This window comes from Phascolarctos cinereus, unplaced genomic scaffold, assembly GCF_003287225.1.
Source record: "Phascolarctos cinereus isolate Bilbo 61053 unplaced genomic scaffold, phaCin_HiC Scaffold_8;HRSCAF=390, whole genome shotgun sequence".
NCBI classification, from domain to species: domain Eukaryota; kingdom Metazoa; phylum Chordata; class Mammalia; order Diprotodontia; family Phascolarctidae; genus Phascolarctos; species Phascolarctos cinereus.
Genome location: NW_027556291.1, coordinates 3,371,228 through 3,392,967, shown reverse-complemented (window position 1 = coordinate 3,392,967; position 21,740 = coordinate 3,371,228). Strand labels below are relative to the sequence as shown.

At 53.8% G+C, this 21,740-nt stretch overlaps 2 protein-coding genes across 3 annotated transcripts; both read left to right on the top strand.

The window, feature by feature from the left end:
* The first annotated feature begins 219 nt into the window (after positions 1-219).
* Positions 220-15,874, top strand: CITED1 (Cbp/p300 interacting transactivator with Glu/Asp rich carboxy-terminal domain 1). 2 transcript variants are annotated; one of them, XM_078147790.1, is made up of 4 exons: positions 220-267; positions 910-1,044; positions 14,854-14,922; positions 15,244-15,874. In XM_078147790.1, the coding sequence occupies exon 4, from the start codon at positions 15,261-15,263 to the stop codon at positions 15,753-15,755; it is 495 nt and encodes a 164-aa protein (XP_078003916.1). In that variant the 5' UTR covers positions 220-267; positions 910-1,044; positions 14,854-14,922; positions 15,244-15,260; the 3' UTR covers positions 15,756-15,874. The 2 variants fall into 2 exon arrangements, with proteins under 2 accessions (XP_078003916.1, XP_078003915.1); XM_078147789.1 differs by lacking the exon at positions 220-267 and adding an exon at positions 530-619.
* Positions 15,875-17,154: 1,280 nt separating this feature from the next.
* RPS4X (ribosomal protein S4 X-linked) lies at positions 17,155-21,119 on the top strand. Its single transcript, XM_078147943.1, is given in 7 exon segments — positions 17,155-17,204; positions 17,461-17,538; positions 18,865-19,007; positions 19,009-19,040; positions 19,278-19,375; positions 19,906-20,077; positions 20,410-21,119. Coding segments are annotated over 6 exon segments (552 nt in total). The 5' UTR covers positions 17,155-17,204; positions 17,461-17,511; the 3' UTR covers positions 20,490-21,119.
* The last annotated feature ends 621 nt before the right edge of the window (positions 21,120-21,740 follow it).

The window sequence follows — 21,740 nt, the reverse complement described above, 5'->3', positions numbered from 1 at the left end:
GGGACGATGGCCGGCCAGCTGGCCAGCAGGGTCCCTCTTGGGGCGGGCAGGCAGTCGGTGCCCTGGCCTGTTCTGTCCCCTCCCCACACACATATCCCTCCCCCCACACACCCCAGGCCCTCCCGGGATTCCGCGGGAGGTTTTCACCCAATCCGTGATTAAAGGGCCCCACTCCCCCGCTCGTGTTGCTCCCAGGTATAAAACGCTCCGCTCCCCGGGGCGCCGCTCAGAGCTGGGCAGCAACAGCTACAGCCGCCACAGCAGGGGGTGAGGAGGCGGGGGTGGGGGGAACTCTGTTGCTTGCTGGGGGGGGGGAGAGAGGAGGGAAGGAAGGAAGGAAGGAAGGAAGGAAGGAAAGAGGGAAGGAGGGAAGAACGGAGGGAGACAGGGAAGGAGGGAGGGAGAGAGAGACAGAGAGAACTTCCACCCGGCTCAGCCACCGGTTAGTGCTGGAGGAGAGGATGTTGGGGGGGAGGGCGGGCGGGAGAGGCGGGGCAAGGCGGAGGGGCCAGGAGGAGCGCGAGCCGGGCAGGAGCGGGAGTGGGAGGCGAGGCAGCAGAGGCGCAGAGAGGCGCACGGAGGGACAGGGGCAGCCCGTGCGCGAGCTGCCCGCTCGCCTGTAAGTAGGCAGTTCCCGTTTGGCCCAGGGCTGGCAGTGCCCGGCTGGCCGGCTGACTGCCTCTGGGGACTTGGCACTCGGTAGGGGAGCCGCTGCCCGACGCGAGCCTGGGCCACGTGCGGCGCCGCCCGGGGTCCCCTCGAGACGGAACGCGGGGAGCTGGCTCCCGGCGGGCTGGCCTTGGGCCAGCTGTCGAGGGCGGGCAGGGCAGGAGGCGAGGCGGGGGCAGCGGCCCGGGGCTGCCTGGCCCGGCTCGCCAGCCCCCCCCCTCACCGAACTCCCCTTTCCAGATGCAGGTGAGAGCGGTCGCCGGGTGCCCGGCTTGCGAGTGAGCGACCCCGCGGAGCGCCTGGGCATCGCGGCAGGTCTGACAGTCCGTCAGTCGGCGAAGAAGCTCCCGGGAAGGACAGGGCGCCTCTGGGGAGGTAAGCCGGGGCCGGAGGGGCGGGGAGAGGAGGGGGTAAGAGAGGAGGGGAGTGGAAGGGACGGGCGCCAGACCCCCTTCCTCCCTGCCAGCCGGCAAGTCTGGCGGCCGGCCGGTGAACCGCACCCGCTTGGCTCCCGCGCCCTTAGCTTCCTGAGCGCTCACTTGGCGCCTCTGCGCTCCCGGACTCGGCGAGCTCCGCAGGAGTAAAGCCGTGCAAATGCAAACTGTCTACAGCGACCGCAACTCCCCCCCCCCCCCGTCCTACCATGGAGGTGGCCTTGGCCATCGCCACCGCCGCCACTGCCCCTGCCGCCTGGCCAGAGCCCCACTGCACGTGTTTGGAAACTTGAGTTCAGAAGCAACAGGAGAGACTGAGGGGACAGCCAGAGACAACCAGACAGAGGGACAAAGACAGAGAGAAAGACAGAGACAGGAACGGCCAGAGACACGGCCAGAGAGCGAGCCCTCGTCCCGGGACGCTGGAGGCCTGGGGGGAGTGTCCGGGTCAGCGCCGGCCCAAGGGCTGAGGGGACGGGAGGGCCATGGCCAGGTCTCTATGGGCCCAGACGCTGTTCTTCCTGACAGACCCGAGCGTTCCGCCATCTCTACCTAGGAAACCTCTTGAGGCCAATCTTCACCCCCCCCTCCTCCCCGGTCCCCCCCCCACACTCCGCCGCCTCCTTTTTTCAGAGGGAGAACGTGGCAGCCCTGACAGGGCAGGAGACTTGTCCAAGGTCACTCAGCTAGGCAGAGGCTGCTGGTTGGGTGGGAGCCCGGACAGCCCGGGCCGCCTGCATTCTCGGGGCCCAGCAGTGGGGGTGGGAGTGGAGGAGTGCCCTGGGCTTGGATAGGAGCGGCTTAAGGGGCGCCCGGTGCGCTCCGCTTTCTTGCGAGATTTGCAAAGACTCTCAGCAGTTGGACTGGGGCGGGAGTGGGGAGGCGGGAGATGTTGCCACTTGCAAACTAGGTGCTCAGCTCCCGGGGCCGCCGCGAACCCGCCGCCTTGCTTAGCTCCGAGCGCTCGCTCTTTGCCTGAAGGGACACCTCTCTAGAGGCCCCCCACCCCACCCCCACCCAGCCCCTAGCGGGCCGAGAATAGAGCAGAGGGCGGGCTGAAGGCTCCCGGGGCAGAGGAGGAGCGAGTGCGGAAACTGCCGAAACTCATTTGGTGCCCTCCCACGTTTTTACGGAGGGGGAAACTGAGGCTCGAAGAGGGGCAGAGCATGCTTAAGGACACACAGGGTTTGAACCGGTCTCCCCAATGGAACCTACTAGCTGTGTGACCTTGGATAAGTCACTTCGCCTCTGTTGGTCTTAGTTTTCTCTTCCATAAAATAAGCATGTAGACTAAATGAGTTCCAAGGCCCCTCTCCTATTCTCTGCCGTGGAAGCAGATTTCCAGGATCGAAGCAGGCACTTGGGGGTATTCCTGGGACACACAGAAGCTAGAGGGAGCTCAAGGTGAGGGAGAAGGAATAGCGCGTGGCCAGCCTCGACCCAAGGGCTGCCTTACCCCCAAGCCATCCTTCTGCCTCAAGGGGCAGCCAGTTGCTTTAGGCATACATCTGTTTGTTACTACTTAAAAGTCTTCAGTGGCTCTCAATTGCCTCATCTCGCTTTCAAGATCCTTAACCTCCTCCCTCTGAGTCCTCTCTGGGTCATTAGCCTCACTATTTGCGCCCCCCCCTTCACACCCCACACTTTCCTTCTGCCTAGAACCCGAATTCCCCTTCTTCCAGGGAGTGATTTCCAAGTTCGGGCATTATTCATTTGCTTAGACTTAGCCTACATTATGGGGTGTTCTATTTGTTTCTGGCTTCACGTTGCCTTAACAGCAGCGTGGCCCTAGTGACCGGCATGCTGGAAAAAGACTCAGGTTCAAATTCCGTGTCAGCCACTTTGTAGCAGGGTGATGTGATGGCAGTAACCAGTGAGATCCTCTGGGAGCCTCAGGCGGCCTCTCAGGCTCTTTGGGGAGAAACTGTCAAGGTCCTGGCCGCCTGTTCTTTCTACATCATAAAGCCCCAACAGGGCCCGGCCACACCCGGCTCTCACCGAGGGTACCTGCAGAGCCCCTGCCTTGCATGCAGCAGGCCCTTGACAAATGCGGCTTAATTTGGAAAAACAAAAAGACAAAACAAAAACCCAGTTGGGACTTGGAATTCTTATGATTTCTCCTGAGTGATTTTAGTCATTTCATTGTCATTATAATTTGATTTCTTTGGAGTTCTATTGAATATGGTCCAAGCTCTTCCTTTTTGCTGTTGAGGAGAGACAGAGGCAGAGACAGAGAGCACTTGCCTTCTCCTGGGCCCACCGGCCAGTTAAGGCTCTTGACCCTTGACTCAGCTACCTTCACCTTCATCAGCCCCTTGGGTTGCTTTTCTGGTAGACGTTCAAGGAAAGCCAAGAAAAGAGGAGAGAGAAGGCTTTTTTCTGTCTTAACGGAAGACATGAGCAGAGAATGAGGGAATTTGGAATGACCTGAGCAATTGCCTAGGCCAACCCATCTCCTTCATCTGGGAGGAATCAGAGACTCCGGGGCTCTGGGGCTCCAGGGCTCCGGCCAAGAAGGGATTGGCCTTGCTCTGCTTGGCATTCAGAGGTCAGGGCTCCGGCTCTGCAGGACTTGGCCTCAGGCTAAGGAGGAAGTTTGCAACAGTCCCGGCTGCCCACCAATAGAGACTGCCTCTTCAGGTAGTGAGCTCCCCAGCACCAAAAACTAGATCCCTGGGTTAATATAGTGCCTTCTGGTTCTCAAAGCACCTTAGGGATACCTTTGCACCTTGTGATGACTCTGGGAGGTAAGGACCTTATTCTTATTCTGGTTCTTGGTGGGGTGGGGCCTTGGGTCTGTGAGCTCATCAGAGTAAGGTCATCCAATTAACAAGGGTCCTTCCGTGGATCGGGAAGTTTCCGAATTTTAGTAAGCTGCCTGGAGCTTCTAAGTATGTGGCTCAGGGCTACACAGCCTTCTTGTGTCCAGGACTGGACTTGAACCCAGGTCTTCCTGACTCTGAGGCTGCTTCTTTATAGATGAGTACTACAGGAACTGTTAGCATCCCCACTGAGGAAACTGAGGCTCAGAGATGTAGCAATTTACTTGCCGCAGTCTTACACTGCTTCAAAAGGGATTCGGAGCCAAGTCTGACACACTTTCCACCACCCCTTGTCCCTCCCATCCGTCCTGGAGGAGGAGTAGCTGGATTCAGAGAATTCTTGCATAGGGCTGTCCTCCCTCTCCTCCTCCCTGGCCTGTATTCCATGGCCACCAGCTCTGGACATGGCCAAAGGACCCTGGGCTGGGGGCTGGGGGCTGGGAGAAACAGCCATCCTAGCCACTTATTCTGGAAATATTGTGGAAGGGAAGCCTTCCCTAAGGGACAGATGCAGTCAGCCTTCCTCCTTAGGGCCATACAAGCCACCCTGCTTGTAACCCTCATCAACAATCCTTAGGCTCTAATGCTGGGCACTGGGGAAGAGACCGATTAGGTGGGACAGCCCCTGTATTTCTCATCTTAGCAGAAGCCTCCCCACATGCGACTGTAACAGGCAGTAGGAGATTTATACACAGGTAACGGTTGCTAACAAAAATATCATGGAAGGGGTAGGTTGTTACCAAACAGAAGAAGTTACAGAAGCTCAGAAAGGGAAAAGGCCTCAAGGCCCACCAAGGCCTGGCAGGACCTAACCAGATATCCCCCACAATGATGTGTCCACTCTTTGCTTGAACAGACCTCTAGGGAGGAGAACCCCAGCACCTAAAGAGGCAGCCCAGACTCTTTGGGGCAGGAAGGGTTGCGGGGGACCCCCACTAAGCGCCCCCATCCCCATTGCTCCTGGGCCTGCTCTGGGGGGCCAAGAAGAGTGAGGCTGATCCCTCTTCCATGGAACAACCCCACAAATACTGGAAGACAACAACCATGGGTTGCCCCTCTTACTTGACCTCTCTCCAGACTAAATTCCTTCAGTTCCTTCATTCAATCCTCATTTGGCCTAAGCTCAGGCCTTAAGCCACCCTGCTTTCCCTCTTGTAGGGGCTCTGTCTAAAACGTTGTTCCCAGAACCCTCTGATCCAGGTGTGGCCTGAGTAGGGCAGGGGACAGGAGGGTCAGCGCTCCCTCCCCCCATGGGCCTCGATAGGCTCGAGCTGTTCATTTCCCATCCTTCTCTTGTCCCCTTAAGCCTCCCCTTCTCTCCCCCCGCCCCCATTTTCAGCCCAATTGCTATGAGGCCACACCTCCCTCCCTTGATTACCCAAATGTTTGCTTTTCGGATCTGGAGGAGAAAGTCTTAATCTTATCAGATTCGGTCCAATGCTCTCACCTGGCCACTTCTCGAACCCAGCTTTTTAGCTCTTCCTCAGGGCTTCTGGTCTCCCGCAAATTTCCTAAGCAGGCCCTCTAGGCTTCATTTAACCCCTCAGTAAAATGGGCCGAGGACAGATGCCTGGGGCCCTCTGCTAAGGACCTACTGCGAAAGTGGCATTAACCCCTTAATGACTGTTCTCCTCGTTCGGAAGCCCTGTTCCCCCCCCCCATCTTGTCCAGAAGAATCGTGTGAGCTCTTTTGCCTTAAACTTTGCTATAAGCTATATTTATTGCATTTCCCTTATCTAGTCTAGTAGCTCTTAAAAAGAAAGCCAGTGAGGTAAGTCCGGAATGACAATTATTTTATTATCATTGTTATTTTTCTGATTGTTGCTGCTCATTACAATAGCAGCCAGATACAGGGAAATAACACAGAGGGGGAAAAAAACCATTCAGACAAAATGGAACTAACTGGTTACTAGGTTGTTAAAGTGAATATGCACATTAAAAAAAAAAGCCTGTAAATAATGGGAGCACAGGGCCTCTGGTACAATCCTTTCTTGTTCTCATTTGAGTCTTGATGATTTTGAGGTTCATAATACTGAAAGGTTTTTTTAGAAAGAGCCCACACATGCCCGTAGGAAGTGAAGTGTGACAAATTGATTTGAACTGTGTGCAGGCCTTGGACCCTGTGCTCCTCTGAGCTCTAGCACACCTGGCATGGTCCTTCCCAAATGGGCTGCTGATTTGCATTCAGACCCTCTCTGTGTCAGACTCCCAACCCACCTCTCTTCACTTCTCCAGTTTGGTGGTGACGGTGATGTTCTCATAGGGCCAGACCTGACTGAGGACTCCCAACACTGCCCTGCTTCCCCTTGTCTCCCCTTCTGTTCCCTTGTGTTTGTTTTCGGAGTGATTCATTGACCCTTTTTTCTCTGGTGCTCTTCTCCTATCTCCCTACTTATCTGGGATGCCAACTGCCCATTAGCCCTGCTTGTTCTGTCCTTTCCAGTACAAAGATCATTCTTCTTGGCAGAGAAACCAGTAGCAAAAGAAGGATGGCGTCATTGATGATCCTAGTCTCTGGTTTCAGGGCCCACTGCCCCCTCCAGCCTGCCCCAGGCAGAGGGCCTCTCTCTCCTTTCATCATCCTTTTTTCCCATGTTAGAACCTTTCATTTCCTTACCAGCCTCGACTGGTTCTCAGCCTTGGCCCTCCTGACATTATCTCTCCAGAACTGGGCCACGGTTTTGCCTTTAAAGCTTCACTGTTGCCTACTTTGACTTCCATTTTCTATAGGTCTCTTTAAAGTTCTTTTCCTCTTTCTTGGATTTTCTTCCATTCTTCAGAGCTTCCCCCTCCTCCTGGGCTAACTTTCCCTGTTGAACTGTAGGCCAGGAGATCTTGCCTCTTCATCCTCTGAACTCTTTGAAGTCTCGAGTGTATATCCAGCTTTCTCCCCCTCCTCTAGCACAACTTCAGAGACACAGTGGACCCTTCCCCCAAGATTCTCCACCGTTGCCGGCCCAGGAATCAGGTCCCCAGAGTCTAGAAGAGAATTTCCCTTTCTTGGTTCCTTCACCTTTTGAAGGATTAAATTATCCTTCAGACAAGTCAACAGTAGCTAGAGAGAAAAAAGAGAGAAAGACCATCCAGGGTGCTTTAGTGGAAGAGGCCAGTGGCTTTCAGTTGGAGTTCAAGGACCTTGTTTCAAATCTCCCTTCTATCATGAGACACCAGTATGACCTTGGGCAAATCCCTTCTTTCTCTGGGCCTCACTTTCCTCTTCTGGAGAATTTGGGGCTTGGCTTAGACGGGCTCTGGGCAAGGATTTGCTCTCCTGCCTCCAGTTTCCCAGACTCCTCACAGATTTCCTCTGTCTGGCCTTGGGGTCTGGATGTGTGTGTGTCTCATGTGCCGCCATTGCTTCTCCCCTGTGGTCCCTGGCTTCCTTCATAGTGAGAGAGTCCCTTAGTAGACTCTCACCTCTCCTCTCTTTCCTCCTTGCCATTTTCGAGTCTCCCCCAAGTCTCAGGTCCCATCGTAACCAAGCAGGAGTGATGGCTGATGTCGAATTGGCTCTCATGTGTGAGGATCTCAATATCACCTTGCCTTCAACCCACATTCTGTGAATTTGTATGTAGACATTGGAGGCTCTGGGTCTCACTCCTGCCTCCTCTGTGTCTATACTGCTATGTTTTTACTGTCTATAGAATCCAGGTTGGTGGAGACGTAGAAACAGACTTCTCTATTTCCTGTCCCTTTTGATTAGATTTGCAATCCTCCAGACAGTCTTGTCCAGCACCCGCCTATGTAACCTAACATTGTGTTAGGTGCTGGGATTACCAAGAAAGGCAAAAACATGGTCCTTGTCCTCAAGGACTTCACAGTCTAATGGGGGAGACAACATATTTATAACTCTGACTATACAAGGTATACACAGTGTTAATGCCAGGTCTTGTTGTGGGTACTCCATCCCTGGCCAAGAGCCTGGTATTCTAACACCAGAACACCAAAACCTATTCTTAGGCACCATCTTTTTAACCAGCTATTCACTTGAGGGAAGGCATCCTGGAGGAGGTGACATTTGAGTTGATATAGTCTTACAGTATGGGTAGAAATCCAACAGGCAAAGCATGGGGAAAGAATACAGCTAGAGATGAGTGATCAACCGAAGCAAGGTCGATGAGTGATCAACCGAAGCAAGGTCAATGAGTGTTCATGGCCTGCAGGTTGTCTAGAGTATCTGGAGCACAGAGAACTTGAATGAGAGTTTTATGAACTAAGCTGGGAACTAAGGGTGGCTCCAGACCATGGCCAGGCCTTTCATGCCAAGCAGAGGAGTTACAACTATATTCTAGAGACAGCAGGGAGCCACTAAAGATGTCAGAGCAGAGAACTGAAGTCTCTCCTTCCTGTTTAAGGCTCCTCTCCTCCCACCTGCTTGACCTCTTCCCTGACTTGCCTCTATAATCTTAGCCACAACCACAGGTAACTGTTGACTCCTTTGCCTTGGCGCTAACAATGCCACAAGCTCCCTCTACTTAGGACTTACTAGATCTTACAAGCATTTCTTGAGCGCCCATGCTGTGGTGGCCACAAAGAAGGGCGGGAGGGCTCTGGACGCCAGGGACAGGTGGCGTTGAGAGGAGGGACAGTGGGCAGGGTTCTATACCTGACTGTGTCAGGACCTGGATCAGACAGAATAATGAACCTTTCTAGTTCCCAGCTCCACATGCATGGAAGCTCCTGGGCAGGGGAGGGGGCGGGGAGAGGCAGGGATTGTTTTGTTTTTGGCCTTTGCATCTCTTCCCCAGTACCAAGCACAGTGCAAAGTACCTAGTAGGAACTCCAAATTTGGGTTGAATTGAACCAGAGTGGCTAGCCTACCATTGTGGATAGAGCACCAAACCTGGCAGAAGGCAGAAAGACCAGAGATCAGATCCCAGCTCCTAACACTTTCTAGTTCTGTGACCTTGGGCAAGTCAATTTACCTCTGTTTGCCTCCACTTCCTAATCTGTAAAATGGGGGTAGTAACAGCACCTACCCTCCAGGATTAAATAAGACAAGGTTTCCAAAGTGCTTTGCAAAGCTTAAAGAGTCATCAGAATATCAGTTATTGTTGTTCTTTTCCTTGGGCACCACAGAAGGAGGTATAAGCCACTGGACAATCCCAAGTTGTCATTTTCAAGTCTTTTCTACAGATTCTAAAATTCTGAATTCTCTCTGAGTAAAGGGCAGGTCACCTGTGCAAATGGCATCAAGGCACAATGGGGAGCAAACAGACATTGGTGATGGGGTGAAGCTAGGGTTGCCTGCCTTGGGACCCCTTTTCACGATCAGTTCCCTAATTTTGGTGGTCTCCTATGTCTGTTCTGATAGAAGAACTAGGGCGTGGGTCCCATTGGCAAGCTCCAATATACAAGTAAGGGAGAAGCTAAAAGGTTTCCCGGGAGAGGGTGGGAGGGAGAAGAAAAAGAAGGAAGTATTTGATACAAGGCAAGGCTAGATTGGGAGGCCCTGGAGGCCTCTCAGGTTGAAGAAGAGCCAGAGGCCCAGGATGCCCATTCAAGCTCTGCTGCTTAGTACCTGTGTGACCCAGGACTAGTCACTTCCTCTCCAGGGCCTCCTTTGTAAGAAGAGAGGATTGGACTACATTGCCTTGGAGGTCACTTCTAGCTCTAGATTTTCCATTGCTCCTGTGACACCTTGGAGTTCAGCCCTTTGTGAGCTAGAGGCAGCAGGGGATGCTGGGTAGAATGTTGGCCTAGGAGGCCTTTCAGCAGAAAGATCTTATGTGAATCCTGCCTGAGCTGGGTGACTCAGGGCAACTCACTGAACCTCTCTGGGCCTTGGGATAGCAATAGCATCTGCCTTAGGAACAAATGTGGGTTGAATTCAATTGCTGTGATTTCATTGGTATAGGAAACAACCTCCACAGATTTAGACCAGCAACTGTTCCAAATCTTCTAGGGTGACCTGGAGGCCCAGAAACAGTGATTTGCCCTGGGTCACACAGCCAATATGTGTCAGAGGTGGGACCCTGGTCTTCTAGTATCCCCTGCCTAGCTTAGGGTCTGGCACATAGGAGGCACTTAATACATGTGGGGGGAGGGGGTGGATTAACTGGCTGATCATTGGCTCCAAGGCCAGAACTGTCTCCACTGTGTCATGCTGCCTCTTGGCGGCCCTCATCATCACTGTTGTTGTAATATTTAGAAGGATCCCTGGACTCAGAATCAACACCTGCGCTTGCATCTCCCCTCTCCTCCCAGAAGTCAGATAGCACTTTAAGGTTTGCAAAACACTGCGCTTTGCGCACGTGTGTGTGTGTGTGTGTGTGTGTGTGTGTGTGTGTGTGTGTGTGTGTTTTCACACGCAGGTGTGATATCCTTTGCTGATCAGAGCCTGGAGACGCTGGGCAGGTGCTTTCCCCTCTCCTGGCTTCATTTTCTTTTTCTGTACTAGGAAAGGGTTGGTGGGACCAGGTGGCCTTGAAGGTCGATCCCTCCCCCCTCTAGCCGCTCAGGCCATGACATCATCTCCTTTTATTCCACCCACCACATGGCAAGGGGGTCAGGTTCCCTTATTTGAGCAGCTTGTCGCTGCTGTCAGCCTATGCCCCAAACAAGGCCTGGGCAAGCCTTCTAATTCAAGGCTGAAAGGCTAGGCTGTCCCTCATGGCTGGCACAGAGGGAGGGAAAGAAGCAAGTATCCAGAAGTGGCCAACTAACGTCCTTCCTGCAGCAGCCAAGTCCTCCTCTGGCTAAATCAAAGCACATCCATTGACCTAAGTGGGGACGGATGCCCAGGGCTAGTTCATTCAGCAAACTGTGCAGGAAGCTGGCCATCACTGTAACATAGATCTGGAATCCAGCTAGTCTAGTCCTCTCCCCATTTTACAAGAAAGTCACTTCACCATCATCCTTTGCCTCAGTTTCCCCACATATTAAATTCTGAGAGAACTAGCTTGTACCTCAGAGACTCAAAAGAGATAAGGTCTGCGGGGACAGTCTGTTTTTGTGTTTATTTCCTCCTGCATAGTCTCCTCAGGGCCTGGCAATGACCTGGGTTTTTTAGGTTTTATTGTTATTCTTTTGCTGATATCCCTACCACAGTGACTGTTCCCAACTCTCTCTTGTAACAAAGAAATATCAGATGAAGAACTGGGTTAGAGACTCCCACTTACTTCTTCATCTTCACTGGGCACGTCATAGATGGCACTCTGAAGTCTGGCGATGGGCCTTGCCTTTCCCTTATTACTGCCGTTGGGTAGTTCTCCTGGTGCTGCTCCCTTCACTCTGCATCAGTGCATGCAAGTACGCCCATGTGGTTAACAGGTCTTCCTTTCCTGCCTTTGGGGCCAAGCTCAGCAGCACTGTCTAGGTCCTGGTTCTTCATCACTCTGTCTAGAAGGCATCCAGTCCATGCCCAGTGATGGTCTGTGTGTGTGTGTGTGTGTGTGTGTGTGTGTCCAGCCAACCAAAGGGCGGTGAGGCTCCTCAGCAGGGCAGAGGCAGGGGGATGGATGACTTGAGTTCTGTGGGGTAGAGGGGGTGGAATCCTCGGCACTGATCTCAAAATCTAGGGATTATTATTTTGGACCCAACTGGGGACAAAGTGGGAGGGAGGGTTGCTTTCTGAAGAGGGGAGGGATGTGATCAAAACAAGGAAAGCTTCCTTGTAAATCCAGGATTCTGCCTAGGGAAATGTTGCTGTAATCGGGAAGTGAGGTGATGGGGCTGGATTGGTGCAGTGACCTTGGGAATGGCTGGATCAAGGTGGAAAGTAGGCAGTACATATATAAGATTGTGCTCTTCACAGAAACAGTTGATCCCAAATCCCAGTGCCCAGCATGCAACCCAGCCTCACCTTTGACTGTTGCAAGCCTTCCTTCAAGACTGCCTCCTTGAAGCCTCCCTGATCACCTCTGATCCTAACAATGGGGGACAGCCACTAGGAGTTGTTTGAGGTTAGAATCAGGGAAATCTGTGTTCAAATCCCACCAGGGACTCTTGCTAGGGATGTGACCCTTCCACCTCCATTTCCCTCTCTGTCAAATGACAGGGTAGGTAGACTGGGTGGCCCTAAAGGGATGCTGAGTGAGTGTTGAAGCAAGGACTAGTCAGTTTTCATCTTGGCTCCCCAGGCTCCCCAGAACTTACCATCCACTGGCAGAGCCTTGCCTTCATACCAGGTTTCTTGGCTCCCCCTGGGGCCTCCTGGATGGGAGATGGGAAAGAGAAGTCAGGAGAAAGATAGAAGTCTAGTGCAGAGCCCCATACCTGGGCCCTTGAGGCAAAGGGCTTACAATCTCCTCAAGGTCCCTTGGCCTCAATGCCCCATGAGCCAAGCTCTTCTCTCAAGCATATTTCTCTCAGTGCTTAAGCTTGAGCAAAAAGTAGAGCATGGGGGCAGCTAGGTGGCACAGTGGATAAAGCACCGGCCCCAGAGTCAGGAGGTCCTGAGTTCAAATCTGACCTCAGACACATAACACTCACTAGCTATGTGACTCTGGACAAGTCACTTAACCCCAACTGCCTCACCAAAAAAAAAAATAGAGCATGCATGTTAGCCCCCTCGCTGCTTGGCATCAGAGAGCAATTTTCCATGGACGATATCAGTGGAGCCTCCTAGCAGCCCTAGGAGTTGTTACCTCTTTTTACAGAGGAAACTGAGGCTCAGAGGGACTGAGTGACTCACCCGAGGAAGTCTCGGAGGTAAGATTTGAACCTAGGTCTTCCAGACTCCACTTCACCATGGTGGGGTGGGGGGGCTGTACAGAGTTTACAGCAAGTCCATGGATAAAGAAATATGAGGGAACTGGAGGAAGGAGAGAATACCAACAACTGGAGAAATCTGGGAAGGCTTCAAGGAAGAGGGGCACCTGAGCTGAACCTTGAGGAAATACAAAAACTCTTTTTTAAAAATTTTTTTTTATTTTTAGGCAGTTGGGGTTAAGTGACTTGCCCAGGGTCACACAGCTAGTAAGTGTCAAGTGTTTGGTCTGAGGCTGGATTTCAACTCAGGTGCTCCTGACTTCAGGGCCGGTGCTCTACCCACTGCGCCACCTAACTGCCCTGGAAATACAAAAACTCTTGAAGAAAGAAGGGTAGAGGTCAGGAAGGAAGCAGCATGTTCCAGACATGAAGGACAGCCTGGACAAAGGTCTGGAGACAGGATGGGAACAATTCAGTTGGAAGTTGTGGGGGTGGGGTACAGCGTGAGGCAGAACACAGCAGCCAGACTGAGGGGCCATAAAAACCAGACAGAGAACTTGTATTACCTTACCCCCTCCCAAGCTGGGCATCAGCCCCGCAAGGACTGAAAGAAGGAAAAAGCAGCGATGAAGAATTTACTATGTGTCAAATTCTGGGGATGGAAAGAGAGAAGCGAGGCAGCCCTTTGCTCTGTTAGGGGGCTCAGCTGCAGTGTAGACAGAGAGGGCCAAGGGCCTGGAGGGGCCGGAGCACAGACAGTGGCCATGCATCTTTAGTCATCAGTAAAACTCTTATCTGTTTCTGATACTGAACCAAGGCCCTGGCAGTGAGAAGTTTCCATTTCATGACTGCAGAGGGGGCCAGGTCGGGGGGCAGGGGGGCTGGGGTCTGCAGCAGCTGCAGGGGCAGTTGGCAGGTCTGTCTCCACCAGGGTGGGGGAGGGAGAGGGGAGAGCTGGGCAGGGGAGGGGGAGGGACATAAGAAGGCAGAACAGATAGCCCTTAATAAGGGCATTTTCATTCATTTGGGCAGTGAGGAGGAAGGCTGCTGGGCCAGGAGTAGATGGGCAGAGAAAGGGAGGGACAGAATCTCAGCTGGGCCCTCACTGGGGCAAGGCAATCTCCTAACACAGTCCTAAGTGACTGCACAACAGCTCCTCCAAAGGTTTTCCTCCTTCTTCGAATCTCCCACAGCTACCCCCACCCCCTCAGCTGAGAACCTCTTCTCATAGTTTACAGCCAAGTGGAGGCCATTGGCCTGAGCTCCCTCTTCTGCCCTCTTCCTCATCTCCCATTTCTCAAGTGCCTTCCTCCCATGTGTCTCCCACAATGAGATGGCCTCAGTCTCTCCCCGTCTACTGCTTCCCTGCTGCCTCCAAACATCCCTACGTCTCCTCCCTTTTATGGCTTGTTTTCTGGGGTCTGCCTTCCACCCTCATCATTGCAGCCAAACTGCTCTCTCCAAAGTTCCCAATGATCTCTTGACTGCCAAATCCAATGTATTTTGTCTTAGTTCTCTTCCTTGACATCGCTGTCAATCACCCCCTTATCCCAGATCCTCTCTTCTCTCTGGGTTTTTGGGCCACCCCCTGCCCTCAGTCTACCTACTGACTTCTCTGACTTCCTACATGTCCCAGCTAAAATCTCTCTTCCTCCAGGAAAGCGTCCCTAAGCCCCTCTAATGCTAGCATCTTCCTTCCCCCATTTATTTTTCCCACTGCATTCTCTCAAGCCTGTCTGTGGTCTCCACCATTAGCCTGGGAGCTCCTTGAGGGCAGGGGCTGGCTTTTGCCCTTTTTTGTAGCCCAAGGCTTTAGTACAGTGCCTGGCACACAGTAGGTGATTAATAAATGCTTGTTGACTTGACAGCCTCACTCCAGTCATCTTCTCTTTCCTGCACTCTACATTCCAGCCCAGCTGTTCCCCACATGAGATGTCCCATTTCCTTACCTCCGCACCTTTGCCTGCAATGCCCTCTCCCCTCACTTTGACCTACCTTCCTTCCAAGCTTAGTCCACGGTGGAACTACAGGACACTTCTCTTTAGTCCTCTGGTTGCTCGGCCCATCTCCATCTCCCAGAAGTCCCTTTGTACACAGATTTTGCATTTAGCTGTCTACACACGTGTTGTTTTACCCCGGTAGAAGGGGTTCTCTTTAAGGGTTGCAACTGTTCCACCACTCACAGAGTGCCTGGCACGCAGTAGGTACTTAACAAAGATAGTTGAATCAAGTTGCACTTTGAAAATTCCTTTTATTGGACTAGTTCCTCTTTGCAGGAAACCACTGCCAGGCTGGCCCCTCCAGTAACCCATCACATGCTGATGAGAGTACTGGGCTGCAAACAGGTAAGTTAAGGCCTCGCTTTCCTTCCCTGTAACAGGAAGGGGTCCCACTAGAAGGCCTCTTCCTCAGTCCACTATTGGGTGAAGAGCATTGCTAGGGTGAACAGCTTAGTCAAACCTCAAGGACTTCCTGGCAGGTCCTAGACAGGGGAAAGAAGTTGATGACAGTGGGGGGTCTTGGGGGGTATGTGAATGAGGCAGCCCCACCATAGGACCTGGGTGTAGACACAGAGCCCAGAAACAACCCATCCCCAAGCCTGCTAGGGTTTAACTAGAGGAAGGCCAGAGTAGATGTGTTCCCAAGTTCTTTTTTCTGTCTTCTAGGGTTCCGGATTCAAGAGATGAGCTCTCTGGTCTGTCCAAAGCCAGGTATAAAAGAGCGGACAGCTGAGACCCTTCTTCAGTACTCTGGGGAGGGCATGAATGGGAACAGCGCCCCTGAGGTACCCTGTTTGACCTCATCGGGACTCCCAGACTCACCTGCAGTGTCCTCTTCCTCACAGACATCCCTCATCACCTTGCACACACAGTCCCCCTTACTGGCCAGCATGCAGCTACAGAAACTTAATAGCCAGTACCAGGAGGTATCTGGCACAGAACCTCCAGAGGAGGAAACACCCACTCCAACCTTTCCTGTGGGGGGTAGTCAGCCCGAGGAGTCACAGACTGCCTCCACTGAGGCCAATGACTCCATTCTCATTGATTTGGACCTCGTAGATGAGGAGGTGCTCATGTCCCTGGTGGTAGAGCTGGGTTTGGACCAAGCTGGTGAGCTGCCTGAGCTCTGGCTGGGCCAGGATGAGTTTGACTTCGTAACAGACTTGCCCCCCAGCTAAGGCCATATGCACCCCAGGGGGAAAAGGGGGAGTCACGCACACTCTAGGGGTAGGGGGGGTGGGGGGAGGGAAGTGGGCCCCAGCTTAGCTGGCTCCCTTGTAAGCTCTTGTGCCCTGTGATCTCTTGTAAATACCAATAAAAAGGTTTTGCCCCAGTGGCATGGCTGCGGGGACAGAGCTCTTGCTAGCCAACTCTCTCAAAGGGTCCTCACATCTGTATCTTGGGGAGCCCTGGATTTGGGGGGGAGGGGGAAGGCATGGAGCAGTCTGGGATGTGGATGGCTAAGAAGGGGATGGGGGCATCCAACTGTGGGCAGCAGAAAGTACACTGGTTTGTGGCAAAGACCTGGGCTTAAATCAGGCCTAGGCCACGACTGCCTCAGTTAAGTCGCTCAACCTTGGTGTCCTCCTCTGGAAAGAGGCTGCGGATTGGACTAGAAGACCTAGCAGAACACAGTGCTGGGCACCAGATTTGGGAGTCACCAAGAGCTGAGTGCAAATCCCACCTCAGACACTGGTTTTGAGACTGAGTGACCAAGTCACCTGATCTTTCTAAGCCTCAGTTTCCACAGCATCTCTACATAAGGGGGGTGGACAGGAAGGCCCCCTCTCTTGCAGCCTTAAATCCTAGAATCTCAGACCCAAAGGATTGTTTGTAAGCCCAAACAGCTGGTGCCTGGTTCCCTGGCTAAGCTTTGAACCGAGCCATAAGGAGGCCTGAAGTCCCCATGACAGCTCTTCCCTTCTGCCTCTTCCATCTTCAATGGGTCTTCCCATTTGTGTCCACTCCTTGACCTGCCTTGAGTTCGAATTCCTACATAGCCATAGATGCTGCAAGACCCCGGCCAGAAGAGGCCCGATTTATTCTCCAGATCATGCAGCCTCCTGCCCCATTCCCAGAGGAGCAGGTGAAATGCAGATCAGGCGTTCTCCCTAAGTCCTCCTCCCTTGGGGACAAGGCTGTGACTCCCACGTTAGAGAAATTCAGGTGCATGCTTGGGCTGGGGTACGGATGGTGGGAACATGATGAGTTTACTCATTCGCCAGCACTCGGGGCTGGGGGGAAGCAGGATGAGGCTCCCATAGGAGAGGGAGGCCCCGTAGCGCAGTCTACGGCAAAGGTCCCCAAGCTGCGAAGATGAGCGCTCTCGGGAAGGAGACAGCTCTTCCCAGGCCTGCCGATGGGGGCGGAGCGGGCGGGGGCCTGGGTGCAGGCAGACGCCCCCAGGGGGGCGGGGCCTCGGGGGCCGGCGTTCCAGAAGGCGCCGTGGCCCCGCCCAGCGCGTCGGCCGGACGCCTGGCGGCCTGCGGACAGCAGAGGGCAGCATAGTGGTGTGCCTACTGCCTGCCGGCCGCCGGAAGGGGCGGGCCTTGGCGCGCCCCAGCCCTCGCCTATTTCCTTGGCTCACCGGAAGCTGCGCGCCCTTTCCTCGGCTCGTAGCAGCTGTGGTGAGTCTCCCTCCTCCGGCTCCGGCCCATCTCCAATCGGCCTCCATCCTCGGGGCTGGCGAGGTCCCAGAGCCGCCGGGGCGCCTCCCGGGCTGGGGAGGGGCAGCGGGGCCGGAGGGTGGAGGCCGCTCGGGACTCCTTCGTCCGGCCCCGCACTCCCTTTCGGATCTCCCTCCGGGGGTTGAGGCCGCCGGGGGCGGGGCGGGGGAGCCCCTGGGCCCCCGATCCCAGCTGACCCCCTGCCGTCTGTCCGCAGGCTCGTGGACCTAAGAAGCATCTGAAGCGCGTCGCCGCCCCCAAGCACTGGATGCTGGACAAGCTGACCGGCGTCTTTGTGAGTAAGCCCCTGGCGGAGCTGCCTGCCTCGATCAGGGTCACAGGATGGCTCCCAGGGGGGTGAGGGAGGACCCTTCCCGGAACCGTGAGGTGACCACACAGGGGCACCCAGCCACCGCTGGAGGACGTAAAGGATGAGGGGGCGGGGCAGCGGGGTGACCTTGGGCAAGTCACTTAATATGTCTCAAACGTCCTAGTCAGAGTCATAAAGGCAAAGCCAAAAAAAAAAAAGTGAGCAAGTCTGTCACCTTAGAGAGGAAGAAACTGAGGCGCAGGCAGGGAAGGTGCTGTGTGCACATTTGAATAGTGTGAAGGTTGAGATGTGGGTTCTTTGAAGCAGGTGGCTGAGCCGACCTCCATCCCCCCACTTGGCCTGCACATCAGACTGATGCTCCGTTCAGCCTGCATTCCTCCTTCTGCCCTCGAAGGTGGCCCCAGCCCCAGATGAAGGCCCTCCAGTAGGGCTGGGGGGTTGGTTGATGGGGCCACCTTTTCTCCAAAGAGGAAAAAGAGAAAGTGAATGTCTTGGATCTTCTTCAGGAGACCAGTTATTTATTAGAAATGGAAGCCTGTAGGCGTGCTGAGAGCCCACGAAAGTTGTAGCTGTTTGGGGGTAAACGAGGAAATTTGGGAAACATCGCTCTGTAGGCTCCCTCTCCAAGGGTTCCCAGTCACTTTCCTCTTGTGTGGGCCATCACTAGTGTTCACTCTGTTCTGCTTTTTTTGCCCATGCCATCCTGCCCAGAATGTTCCCTGAATGTACCGTAATTGGGGTGGCCATCCTCCCACTGTTCATTGATCCTGGGAAAGCTTGGAACAGAAAGCTTTTTGTTCTAAATGTGGAGAGAAAGTAAATTCTAGACAAAGAAATTTGGGTCAAGGGGGTATTTTGCTACTTTTCTTCCTGCCCTAACGTTGCTGCTCCCAGATCCTCCACGTTGGTCATTTTGCCAGCAGGGAGTAGGGCAGCACCCTCTGACAGCTTTCTTTGGAATTCTCATTGGCCCCAGTTATGGGGGAAGGGTCACAAAAGAGGGGAAAGCACTATTTGAATTGGGGGTTGCCTTCATCATCTCCAGTGTGGAGAACGTTTTGTGGGCCTTGTTAGCAGAGGCTAGCTTTGGCTTCAGGAACACCTGGCTTCAAGTCACTCTTGGTACTCCCGCCCCACCCAGGTCAACATTGCTCAGTACGCATTGACATAAGTGATCCCTGTGTGCAGCCCAGCACTTGGTAGGTGATGTAGACAGTGCAGTTTTAAACTATTAAAGATTTTTACTTCACCAAGACTTTATGGGACTAAAAGGTGACCTCTACTCCCTAGGCTCCCAGACCATCCACAGGCCCCCACAAGCTGAGAGAGTGCCTCCCACTCATCATCTTCCTCCGCAACCGGCTCAGGTATGCCCTGACAGGGGATGAGGTTAAGAAGATCTGCATGCAGCAGTTTATTAAGATTGGCAAGATGCACGGACACGACCTACGCTGTCGGCTTCATGGGTGAGTGGATGGTAACCGGAGGTGGGCATGGGCAGGGGCCACACCTGACTTTGTATTGAGAGGGGAAGCTTGCCCTGTGCTTCAGGAGTCTTAGCCCAGCCGGCCTGCAGTCCTTGCTCTGCCTCCCACCACTTTGTTTCTGCCCCTGGCGTGCTGCCCTAAATAAGGCCCATCCCCTCTTCTTCTTGGAGAGGACTCCCAGTACTACCTTTAATTGTTACAACTGGTTGAAATCAGATGTCATCAGCATCGAAAAGACTGGCGAATATTTCCGTCTGGTGTATGACACCAAGGGCCGCTTTGCTGTTCTTCGAATCACAGCTGAGGAGGCAAAGGTGAGTGTGAGCTGCCCACGAGGGCCCACTCATCCCCAAACCCCTTAGTGGGAAAGGCAGACTTCCTATCTGTAATCCAGGTGTGAGATGATGCATATATAGCCAAGTGGAAATAGCTTGATAGGTAGCAAGTAGAGATGGGGGAAAGGTGGACATTGGGAACCAAAGCTGGAGATCAGATTTGAATTGAGCATCTGTGTGCCCTGGGTGGGGGTGGGTGGGGGTTAGGTGCAGATTTAAAGCATGAGTTTGATTTCTGTAAATGAAGGTGGCCCTGGCCCTGGGTTTCAATGGTGGTGGTGGAAGGGGAGTGTGGCACACTCTGATTTAGAGGAGGCATGTTTATCCCTGGCACTGTTCATCCCCTGCACCTTAAGGTCCAGGGGCCCTCCCCTCTGCCATGTTCTTGGGCCTCGTAGACCAGACTGGGAGGGCCTGGCCATGCTTGGTCCCAAACTCAAAAGTGGGATGCCAAGTCTAGCGTCAGCACACAGCTGATCCTCAAATGGCTGTTCTTCATATGTTCACAGTATAAGCTGTGCAAAGTGAGGAAGACCTTTGTGGGCACCAAGGCCATTCCTCACCTGGTGACCCACGATGCCCGCACCATCCACTATCCAGATCGGCTTATCACAGATTTCATGAAGTTTGATACTGGCATGTGCCCACATGTGTTGGAGCTTATCGCCCAGCTCTTTGGGGGTTCGTGACGTTGATAGACAACATTCTTGGACATCGAAGTGAATTAAGAGCAGCTATTGGGCAGAGTTGCCAGTCAGTGGGCCCTAATGCAGATTAGGGCAGCAGCCAAGGAAACGGTGACTCCAGAGTTCCCAAGCCTCGAGGGGGGAAATGTGAGACGTTGGACTTCAAATCTATACCTTTCCTATCTCTGACCTTCAGGTCAGCCCGAGAAAGGCTCTGGTGTCAAGGTGTTTTGGCCTTGGAGGTCAGAGGAGCCTTTCCTCTGCCGTAGGGGTGTCCCCCCCATTCTCCTCATCCAGGCAGCCCCTGTCGTTGTCCTTTCTGCCCAGGGAATCTGTGCATGGTGACTGGCGGCGCTAACTTGGGTCGAATTGGTGTGCTCACCAACAGGGTGATGTGGTCCACGTGAAGGATGCCAGCGGCGACAGCTTTGCCACCAGGCTTTCCAACATTTTCATTGTTGGCAAAGTAAGTCCAGGCTGCCCTTTTCCCTCTAGCTTGGGGAGAGAAGGGCCAGGGCCCTGCACGGAGAGGCCGGAGTCAGAAGAAAACGTGCCGAGCCTTGGGGCTGCAGTGGTGCCCAGGGGGATCTTGGCTGTAGAGGGGCCAGTCTTTTGGCAGACGTGGTTAAGCCTCTTGAGTTTGTGCTCCTTCCCTTTGATTGAATGGCTCCGAAGGCTGCCTTGGCTCTTATGGACACACTTGAGGCGTCTCAGCCCCTGGAGCTGCTCTGCAGAGCCAACCTGCTCAGGTCTCCAGTGGGTCTCGGGTGTGGCCGTGCATCCTCACCAGCTCTCCTCCTGCAGGGCATCTGCTGGATGCCATCTGGGTCTGGGCTGGGGGGGCTTCGTGGTGTTCTGACTCCTGCCTTTTCCAGTGCAGGGTAACAAGCCTTGGATTTCTCTGCCCCGAGGCAAGGGCATCCGCCTCACCCTTGCTGAAGAGACAGACAAGAGGTTGGCAGCCAAACAGTGCAGTGGGTGAATATTGCCACATTACCGTGTGGTTTCCTCTGACCAAATGAAGCTCTTACAAAGTGTTTCTTCTCCTGGTCTGTTTTCATTTTTGCCCCCTTCCTCCAGGATGCGAAAGGAGCCAGCAGCCAGGGGTGGGTGACTGCCTCTCAGGGGAGAGGAGCCCCACTCACCTCACTGGATGGGTATCATCTGGTGGCTACATCCAGGCTGCAGGGAGTGGGGCCAGATTTGAGGTATCCTTGGGGAGTTGGGCAAAGCCTGTGATTTTCTCCCATGGCACAGTTTAGCTCAGAGCCCCAGCTGGTCTAGCTTCCACCACGCCTCCTCTACCAGCCAGGTAGCTGAGAGGTGGCATTGATTTGGAATTAGGGTTAGAGGCCTTTGGTGAGCTGTGGAGGGGCCTCCTGGAAGTCACCCTCAGGCCTGCTGATACAGCATAGATGGAAATGAGGAAGGTTTATGTGAGTCCGAAGCCAAAGTGGAGAGGAAGGGTCTGAAGAAAGCTCCCAAGGAGAGGCCTTCCCAAGGAGCTCTTGGTCCATGCTGGCCCTAGTGGGCTGCAGTCCCAAAGGCGGGCTAGAATGAGTACCCTGGCAACTGACTTCCAGCCTTTCCCCTGTCCATTTGTCTTCAGCCAACCTTGCCGAGGCCAACTCTTGGGCTTCCTGTTGGATCCTCTGGTG

What these genes read in the sequence shown, in the direction of transcription:
- CITED1 (XM_078147790.1), top strand. Translation starts at nt 15,261, where the DNA reads ATGAGCTCTCTGGTCTGTCCAAAGCCAGGTATAAAAGAGCGGACAGCT.